Source organism: Rana temporaria, chromosome 2 (assembly GCF_905171775.1).
Source record: "Rana temporaria chromosome 2, aRanTem1.1, whole genome shotgun sequence".
NCBI lineage: Eukaryota > Metazoa > Chordata > Amphibia > Anura > Ranidae > Rana > Rana temporaria.
The window spans coordinates 112757402-112768027 of NC_053490.1; the positions used below are offsets into that span (position 1 = coordinate 112757402).

At 47.5% G+C, this 10626-nt stretch overlaps 2 protein-coding genes across 2 annotated transcripts in view; one reads left to right on the plus strand and one right to left on the minus strand.

Annotated features, from left to right (window-relative positions):
• Positions 1-2064, minus strand: part of SLC48A1 (solute carrier family 48 member 1) — a 34689-nt gene extending 32625 nt beyond the window's left edge. Inside the window, exon 1 of the mRNA XM_040340775.1 lies at positions 1629-2064. Within this exon, the coding sequence (XP_040196709.1) occupies positions 1629-1761 (133 nt within the window). The 5' untranslated portion in view covers positions 1762-2064. The remainder of the gene's footprint in view (positions 1-1628) is intronic.
• LOC120929385 (protein ALP1-like) lies at positions 1972-9577 on the plus strand. Its single transcript, XM_040340774.1, has 2 exons — positions 1972-2583; positions 6877-9577. The coding sequence occupies exons 1-2, from the start codon at positions 2261-2263 to the stop codon at positions 7754-7756; spliced, it is 1203 nt and encodes a 400-aa protein (XP_040196708.1). The 5' UTR covers positions 1972-2260; the 3' UTR covers positions 7757-9577.
• Positions 9578-10626: the final 1049 nt, after the last annotated feature.

Sequence of the window (10626 nt, forward strand, 5' to 3'; positions counted from 1 at the left end):
ACCTAGAGCAGGGAGGCACCCACCTAGAGCAGGGGGGCACCCACGGCCCCCCACTTACTGCAGGGAGACACCAGTGGCACCCACCTATGGCACGGGGCACCCACAGACACCACTTACTGCAGGGAGACATTGTAGCACCCACCTACGGCACGGGGCACCCACTGACACCACTTACTGCGAGGAGACACCTGCGGCACCCACCTACGGCACGGGGCACCCACAGACACCTGTGGCCACCACTTACTGCAGGGAGACACATGCGGCACCCAACTACGGCAGGGTGCACCCACAGACACCCACAGCACCCACCTACAGCAGGGGGGGCAGACACACGGGGTACCCACTTACAGCAGGGGGGGGGGGCACAGACACACAGGGTACCCACTTACTGCAAGGAGACACATGCAGCACCCACCTACGGCAGGGGGGATGGGCACAGACACACGGGGTACCCACTTACAGCAGGGGGCACCCACAGACACCCACTTACTGCAAGGAGACACATGCAGCACCCACCTACTGCAGGGGGGACTCCCGCAGACACGCGACACCCACTTACTGCAGGGGGGGGGGGGGCACACAGCACCCACTTACTGCAGGGGGGGGCACACAGCACCCACTTACTGCAGGGGGGGGCACACAGCACCCACTTACTGCAGGGGGGGGCACACAGCACCCACTTACTGCAGGGGGGGGCACACAGCACCCACTTACTGCAGGGGGGGCACACAGCACCCAACTGCGGGGGACACAGACATTACTGCAGGGGGGGGCACACAGCACCCACTTACTGCAGGGGGGGGGCACACAGCACCCACTTACTGCAGGGGGGGGGCACACAGCACCCACTTACTGCAGGGGGGGGGCACACAGCACCCACTTACTGCAGGGGGGGGCACACAGCACCCACTTACTGCAGGGGGGGGCACACAGCACCCACTTACTGCAGGGGGGGGCACACAGCACCCACTTACTGCAGGGGGGGCACACAGCACCCACTTACTGCAGGGGGGGGCACACAGCACCCACTTACTGCAGGGGGGGGCACACAGCACCCACTTACTGCAGGGGGGGGCACACAGCACCCACTTACTGCAGGGGGGGGCACACAGCACCCACTTACTGCAGGGGGGGGGCACACAGCACCCACTTACTGCAGGGGGGGGGGCACACAGCACCCACTTACTGCAGGGGGGGGGCACACAGCACCCACTTACTGCAGGGGGGGGGCACACAGCACCCACTTACTGCAGGGGGGGGGGCACACAGCACCCACTTACTGCAGGGGGGGGGGGCACACAGCACCCACTTACTGCAGGGGGGGGGGCACACAGCACCCACTTACTGCAGGGGGGGGGGCACACAGCACCCACTTACTGCAGGGGGGGGGGCACACAGCACCCACTTACTGCAGGGGGGGGCACACAGCACCCACTTACTGCAGGGGGGGCACACAGCACCCACTTACTGCAGGGGGGGGGGGGGGGCACACAGCACCCACTTACCTGTGAGCTCCTCTCAGAGACCCCCTGACCTGCTCCCCTCCTCCAGATACCCCCTGTGCTCCCAGTACAATAGATGGCAATGACATCATCCCCTCTACACCTGCATAATAACAATGACCATACCTGACAGGCCTCCCATAGCCGCAGTCCACGGCTGTCCGAATCCCACATTCCACGCCAGGAACGCCGACAGACCAATCACAGCGCCAACCGAAGCGTAAGCGATCCGAATCCAGAGCTGCCTGGTGACCGCCATGGAGCCCCGAGAGATACAACCTCACCGAGCTCCCTCCTCACCACAGTGCGCAAACACTGCTCGCCCGAGGCTCGCAGCGGATTGGAGGAGAGAGCTGTCAGCTACAAGGGGAGGGGCCTATAGCACGCTTCACGACAGGAGGGACTAGGAAGCCTCTTCCAATGGCAAAACAAAAGTATGTTCACCAATAGGACGTGACTTGTGGCCCCGGTTACCAAGCAGAGACGTAGATGATTGTGTAGTCGTGTATAGAGCGGGAGGTGTGCACTTCCGGTGTGAGAATCCAGAACGAGACGTGGAACGCAGATTAAGCGGAAGGGGGACGGGAAGCTGCTGGTATTGTAATCAACAGGAGCAGACTGGAGAGGTGCGGACTTCGTTACTCGTATTTTATCCCTCATGGACCAGGGGTGTGAATAAGCCGCGGTGATTGAAAGACCTGTTGGCGGTAAAAGTGCCCTTCTCACACGGAGAGCAGTGCTAGCTGCCTTTCTTCAGCATGGATCGCATTAATAGTATGCTTCAAGAAGCACTGCTGCTGCTTTTGTTGAGGAGGATTAGAAGAAGGAAACAATTGGAAGAGAAGCGAGCCAATCATCAGTACCGGGTACAACGTATGCTGTCCCAGCATTCCTCTGCACGATACTTCACAACCATGTATGGCGAGCTGCGCAAGTATCCCGCCAAGTTCTTCGGTGTCACCCGGATGTCCATCGGCACGTTTGATGACCTTCTTGAACGGCTGCGACCCCGATTCTCCTGTATGGACACACAGCTGAGGATGAGCGTGTCACCCGAACAGCATCTCCTCGTCACGCTCCGGTATGGGAAGAAACCAATGTCATGGCAAATGTCACTCACACGTGAAAGGGGGCGTGTGTGTGTGTGTGTATATATATATATATATATATATATATATCGTGTTTCCCCGAAAATAAGCCTGGGTCTTATATTAATTATGCAAATAAAAGACACAGTAGGGCTTATTTTCGGGGTAGGTCTTACCATGTAATGTGCTGTCTTCTCTCCCTCCCTGCCTGTCACGAATCCCCAGTGTGATCTGAGTTAAAATGCTTGTACAATCATATAATCCGCTCTATTACAGTAGTATATAATGTACAATGTGTGTGTTTCTGTAATATAATTGTGCCAAATACATTTGTTATAGTGCCGCTCTGCACTTCTGTGACCCGCCGGAGCTCTCTTCCCCGCAATTATATTACAGAAACACATACATTGTATATTATACACTACTGTAATATAGTGGATTATAGGATTTTGCAAACATTTTTAACTAGGTCTTATTTTTGGGGAAACGGGGTATATATACACACACACACACCCCTGGGACGCCTGCCTTTACACGCACATGAACTTTAATGGCATCCCAGTCTTAGTCTGTAGGATTCAATATTGAGTTGGCCCACCCTTTGCCTCTATACCAGCTTCAACTCTTCTGGGAAGGCTGTCCATGAGGTTTAGGAGTGTGTCTATGGGAATGTTTGACCGCTCTTCCAGAAGAGCATATGTGAGGTCAGGCCTTGATTGGACGTGAAGGCCTGGGTCGCAGTTTCCGCTCTAAATAATACCAAAGGTGTTCTATCAGGTTGAGGTGCAGGCCAGTCAAGTTCCTCCACCCCAAACTCGCTCATTCATGCCTTTATGGACCTTGCTTTGTGCACTGGGCCAAATCATTTGGTGGAGGGGGGGGGGTTAGGTGTGGGGTTGTTTCAGGGGTTGGGCTTGGCCCCTCAGTTCCAGTGAAGGGAACTCTTAAAGCATCAGGATACCAAGACATTTTGGACAATTTCATGCTCCCAACTTTGTGGGAACAGTTTGGGGATGGCCCCTTCCTGTTCCAACATGACTGTGCACCAATGCACAAAGCATAAAGACATGGATAAGCGAGTTTGGGGTGGAGGAACTTGACTAGTCTGCACAGAGTCCTGACCTCCGCCCGATAGAACACCTTTGGGATGAATTAGAGCGGAGACTGTGAGCCAGGCCTTCTTGTCGAACATCAGTGGCTGACCTCACAAATGCGCTTCTGGAAGAATGGTCAAACATTCCCATAGACACACTCCTAAACCTTGTGGGCAGCCTTCCCAGAAGAGTTGAAGCTGTTATAGCTGCAAAGGGTGGACCAACTCAATATTGAATCCTATGGACTAAGACTGGGACGCCATTAACCCTTTCGCTGCCAGGGTCGTTTTTGCATTTTATTGCCTCAATCATTTTAGGCCTCAAAATTACACAAAACCCACACATATACCGTATTTATCGCGGTATAACTCGCTCCTGCGTATACCGCGCACCCCTAAAGTTGCCCCCGAAATTCCTGTAAAAAAAAAAAGTTATATGATTTTATTACTTACAGTTTTGGTGTCTTCCCAGCGTCCATCGTCCGGCGTCCGTCTGCGGCCTCGGTGGTGTCCTCCCGGCTTCTCCAGCGCGCGCCTCAAGTCGAGTCCCCGCTTCCCGCGCTCAGTTCCAACGCCTCCGCTGACATATACCGAGTGCAGTACACTCGGGTACATTCGGCAAGGCTCGGCTTCACTCGCGCTCACGTTCTGTGACGTTTATGCGTGAGCACGAGCGAAGCCGAGCCTAGCCGAATGTACCCGAGTGTACTGCACTCGGTATATGTCGGCGCAGGAATTCAAACTGAGCGCGGGAAGCGGCTATCGGTGTATTTCGCGCACCCACGATTTTCCCCTTATTTTAAGGGGAAAAAAGTGCGCGATATACGCCGATAAATACGGAATATCTTCTAAAAGCAGAGACCCTAGAGCAGGGATCTCAAACTGGCGGCCCTCCAGCTGTTGCAAAACTCCCATGAGGCATTGCAAGTCCCATGAGGCATTGCAAGGCTGACAGTTACAAGCATGACTCCCACAGGCAGAGTCATGATGGGACTTGTAGTTTCGCAACAGCTGGAGGGCCGCCAGTTTGAGACCCCTACCCTAGAGAATAAAATAGCGGTAGTTGCAATTTTTTATGTCGCACAATATTATCGCAGAGGCCTAGGAAACGTAACGTTTCAGGACAAAATACACTAATGTGAATTTTAGAGCAAATAAACGTAATAGATTACCAAAATTATGGGTAAAATATTATTATTTAGGTACTTGTATAGCGCCCTCAATTTACACAGCGCTTTACATATACATTGTACATTCACATCTGTCCCTACCCTCAAGGAGCTTACAATCTACCACACTCCAAAGACATGCTGGTAGGTTAATTGGCTTCTGCCTAAATTGGCTCTAGTATATGAATGTGAGTTAGGGATCTTAGATATAAAAGATGAGGTTGCACCGAGTAAATGGATACCCAACATGTCAGACCTTAAATTTATGTGCCACGTAAAATGGTGACAAACTTCAGTACCCTATATTTTCTATAGGCGATGCTTCCAAAGCCCCCTATAAGTATCAGTTTAGTGTTACGGAGGAGGTCTTGTGTTAGAATTATTGCTCTCACTGCGGCATGTGCAGAGGATGCATATCGCAATCAAAGTTTGCATGCGTAGGCAATCTGATGCATGCATTATCGTTCGTGCGCGTGTATATGGTTTATGTGCTTGGGTGTACCTTTTTATTTTTTTGCAAAACTTTTTTTTAAATCGCGTAAGGGACAAATCGTCCATTATGTGATGATTTTTAGGTGACGGGTTCTCCTTATTGAAAACATGTCTCCCCTGTACGCCATTGAATGCATTGCAAAGTATTCTGTCTCGGCAAAGCGAGCCGGAGATACCAAGCGCTTGACCCGAAAGTAACGTCAGAGTCACAAGAAGACCCTACCCGCCAGCACCTGCCATGGAGATCACGGGCCCGCCGATGGGAAAGCGGAGCACAGTAAGCATGGCGGAGCGCCAGTACCGGGGGTGTGTGACGCCCGAATGCTCTCTCCTAACAGCCACCAGATAGTGTGTGTGATGCAGCCCGTCGTTGGGTCCGTATGACGTACGAACCTGGTGGTGAAAGGGTTAAAGTTCATGTGCGGTGTAAAGCCAGAAATCCCAATACTTATGACAATATAGTGTATGTTTGAGATAGATATATACAGTATCCCACAAAAGTGAGTACACCCTCACATTTTTGTAAATATTTTATTATATCTTTTCATGTGACAACACTGAAGAAATTACATTTTGCTTCAATGTAAAGTAGTGAGTGTTAGAGCTGCATGATTAATCACGGAGAGAATCGCGATCTCGATTCTCCCCGCCCGCGATCTTCGGGTGCGGCCATAAATTATTCTCACCTGTCCCACGTGTCCCGGAAGTCGCTCACATTCCCCATCACCACCATCCTCCAATCCGCAGCAGGAACATCATCATCATCCGCCGCATGGCATGCCGGGATATGCCTCTGTTGTTAGTGAAGGGGGAGGTCTCCTTGTAGAACTACCTATCCCAGATTTCCTAGCGGGCCTGGTTCCAGACAGGGAGCGGAGCAGAGAATGCTGACCGGAGCCGGGAAGATGAGGGCAGGTGCTGGGGGAGCCCAGCTGGAGCTTTACCGCTGGAGGAGGCAGAAGACGGGGCGGCACCAAGGTGAGGGCTGGCGGAGGGGTTGCGTGTAACCCGGAGCCTGAGAGAGAGAACCATTGTACTACCTGGGGGCCTGAGCTAGAGTATACATACATGGGCAATGGTGACAACATGAGTAGAGGTGACAACATGGGCAATATTGACAAGATACTGAAGCAAAGCATGAATAATAGCAATAGCAACAACAATAATTTTAGCGCTAGACCTCCTCTGTAGCTCTAAACAGGTAACATGTGATGGAGATTTTTAAGTAGCAATTTTAAAGCGTGACATGTTTGGTATCTACTCAGCATAACATCATCTTTCACATTATCCCCCCAAAAAATGGGGTAACTATTGTGTTTTTTTTTTTATTATTATTATTTTTTATTTATTAGTGATTTTTTTTTTCCCCAAAAATTGCATTTGCAAAACCGCTGTGCAAATACTGTGTGACATAAAAAAAAAATTGCAATGATCGCCATTTTATTTTATTAATAAAAGGTATAATGTTTGGGGGTTATAAGTAGTTTACTATATATATTCATATGGTAATTTTAAATATTTTTCTCTTCTAGGTTTCTGGCAACAGGGCAAAGTTTTGCCTCTCTCCACCACTATTTCCTAATGGATGTGGGGACAGTGGAAAAGGTAACCCGGCAAACTTGCTTAGCACTGTGGGAAGAGTTGCGTCATGTCGTGATGCCTCGGCCAACAGAGGATATATGGGAAGTGTTGGCAGATGAATTTTGGGAGAAAACTCAATTTCCCAACTGCATTGGAGCCCTTGACCGAAAACACGTTCAGGTAAAAATGCCACTAAACTCTGGTTCTAAGCATTGCAATGACAAGGAACCCCTTTCTATTGTCCTATTTGGATTGGTGGACTCCTACCATCGTTTTATATCTGTTGATGTGGGAGCCTACGGGAGTGAAGGAGATTCCGAAATCTTTGGAGAGTCGGTGATGGGGCATCGCCTGTATGAGGGACATCTCGGGATTCCCCTAAGGAGGCCTCTTCCATTAACAACGGAGCCAAGTCTGCCACTTGTTATCGTAGCGGATGAGGCATTTGGACTTGCAGAGCACTTAATGCGGCCTTACAGTGGACATGAACTTGGCCACAAAGAGAAAATATTCAACTACCGACTGAGCCGTGCCCGTCAAGTTGCGGAGTGTGCATTTGGAGGCTGTACTGCTAAGTGGCGTGTTCTTCTTTCCTCCATACAATTGGATGTGGAAAATGCGATAAAAGTGGTGCTGGCCTGCTGTGTGCTACACAATCTTCTAATTGAAAAGGAGCGTGGTTCCTTTGAACCTACACCCCCACACCCTGCACAGGATGTTCAGTTTATGGACTCATGCTCTTGTTCTGATGTCATGAACATTCGAAATCAATTTGCTGATTTCTTTGTTTCCCCAGATGGCGAAGTGTCTTGGCAAGATGATCATGTGTAGTTAAATTCCTCTTAGGAGCTGTTATTTCTCTACTGTCTTTGTGCTTAAAAAAATAAAGATGATCGTTATAAATTTAAGTTTAACCTGACCTTGAAGGTCCCCCCCAGGAGTGTCTTTCTTGGGGACCCCGGGCTCCCCTCCATTTTTGGAGACTCAGATGCCCTCCATTGGTGGAGTTTCTAGGGCTTAACCATGCTGGAGGATTTCCAGCTGCAAGCCCAAAAAACTTCTGCTAGTGACTTTTTTTTTTTTTTTTTTTTTTTTTTAGATGTCTCCAAATAAGATTTTTTTTTTTTTTTCAGGCACACTATGCTGCCTCCCCTTCGGATTCCTATACCCTTCCTAAATCCCTATGCCGATCTGCCCCGAGACAGAAGGGCTTAATCTCAGCACTATATAGGAAGTTAGAAAACACACAGAGTCCCAAACATAAACATATGTCCCTTTGGCAAAGGGAATTATATCTGGACTACGATCTACAGGCCTAGGAGGCTAACTGGCTGAATTTGCATAAATGCACCAAGTTGTTGACAGTAAGAGAAACGGCCATTAAACTGTTTATATGGGGGGAACTAATGCGCAAACCAACCTAACCCGGGCACTGAGAACTAAACTAAATCAATATAAATATTAAGCAGCAGCCACAACTAAGTAGTGCTCACACACTGACAAGAATTGAAACAAAGGAGGGGGGGGGAGGTTGTAATGGCGCTTGGCGCGTTATTATATTTTATGATTAGTTCATCTTTATTGCAACCTTTATCAATTCATACTGAACCCTCCTATTTTTAGTGGTTTTATTGACATTGTTTACACAGAGTATTATTCTTTGATGCACATTACCACTTATATTGTGATATTGGATGTTTTTTTTCACTTATTTTATTCACTTTTCATGCTTTTATTCACGGTTTTCATCAAGTTTTAGAATGAGTGCACCAGCACTGGATGGTACTCATAACTATCTGTGCTAATTTATTATTATTTATTATAACTCTTTTCACCCTCCACATCAGTTCGTTGGTGGTGGGTGGTTGATATTTGAAGTGGAACACATTTATTAACATTAATATTCATATAATATAGTATCACATTTATCAGCAAGCGCCATTACACCCCCCTTGTTTCATTAAACTGTTTACCCACTGGTACTATACCCCCACACGTTTAGGTAGGATTTTACCACAAGCCTCATCCTGCTTCCAGGGCTGTGCTCTCCCGGGCTCCTTTTTGCATGTGTTTTGGGACTGTGTCGCTTTGCAGCTCACTTGGAAGAAGACACTAGAGCTGGTGGTCAAGTTGGTGGGGGTGGCACGTGGATCTAACATGTGCCCACTCTCTATTGTTTCGAGAAGATCCCAGATTTACCAAAGCCCTCATGAGATTGATGCACACTATTTGTATTGCACTACATTGGGTGATTTGCTCTTAAATGGAAATCAACTCCAGTTCCATTCTTGCCTGTGTATCAGATAATGTTATCCGAGAAAATATTTCATACGATGCATGACTCAATGCCTTCCTATGAAGCTAAGTGGAACCCTTGGGTTATTTATTGTTAGAATGACCTCAATTGTTTTCTTTTTATTTTTGACCTGTCTTGGTCGCTGTTTGGTTCTGTTTTTCATTTAGAAACTGGACTCGTACCACACCAAGTACCTTGAGTTTGATTGTGTTTGTTCACAACACTGGTAATTCATTGTACAATATTGGTCTGAAGTATATATTTTTTTTCTTCATGTACTGATTTATATTTGATACCAGTTTGTATTGTAAACTACCTTTTCCTAATAAAAACACTTAAGTATTTAAAAAATAAAACTAAAGATTATCTTTTTTTTATTTATTTTTTTATTGGAATGAACTTTTTTATATTTCAATATTTTTTTTATTGAAAAAGAAACGAGTCTCAAAATAAACGGACACATTAACAGAACAGTCGATATCTCAGATAATCAACATGGCAATACAGAAAGTATGTTGACTGAACATATCTGTCCTTAATCATTAAAGCAGAGTGCAAAATTAGCAATATGTATCCAAGTACCAATGGGAGTGAATAATATGTTCTCCCCATGAATTGGGATCCCACCATGTACAGTAAGTGTCGGAAACCCGAAACCACAAGGACCCCGAGATTATCCCAGGGCTCGCTACCGCGTGAGGCCCCATAAGTGATCATCTGTATTGTTCAGATAAATACCAAAAAAAAAAAAAAAAGGAAGTAAAAGAGCTAAGGGGAAACGAGGAAAAAAGGGAGATAAAGAAAGAGAGGGTCAACCCGGAGTTCCCTACAGAGTTGAAAGATAATCAATCCATGGGTCCCACACCGTATTAAATTTCTTGGAGTTGTTACAAAGTATATAGGTAAGTTTATCATTAATCATGATCCAGTTGAGTTTACTTTTAACCTGGTCAAGAGGGATTATCGACTGTGCCTAGCAATCGTATTTCTCGCCGTCTACAAAATATAAGTAATCAACTTTACTGATTTAATTTTTTTTGGGTGTTTCGTCAGGTAGTTTGTGGAAAAGAGTGACTTGTGGGGATCTGCGAATGTTTACCCCTGTTACTAAATTTATAAAGTTGAAAATCCTAATCCAGAACCGAGTTACGAGGGGACACTGCCACCAAATATGGAGCATCGTCCTCAACTGTCCGCATCGCCGGAAGCAATTCGGTGAGGTAGAAGGATGTATTTCAGCTACCCTAGTTGGTACAGAGTACCAACGTAGAAGCGTTTTATAGTTGGCCTCTATAAGGGTAGTATTGATAGAAATTTTGGATAGCTTATATGGAATGTATTGCCATTCATTCAGCTCAAAGGTAAGGTTCAAGTCCCTCTCCCACTGGTTCATATAAGCAAGTTT

What these genes read in the sequence shown, in the direction of transcription:
- LOC120929385 (XM_040340774.1), top strand. Translation starts at nt 2,261, where the DNA reads ATGGATCGCATTAATAGTATGCTTCAAGAAGCACTGCTGCTGCTTTTG. An exon ending in CATCTCCTCGTCACGCTCCG is followed by an intron (nt 2,584 to 6,876) that starts GTATGGGAAGAA and finishes TTTCTCTTCTAG; the next exon opens with GTTTCTGGCAACAGGGCAAA.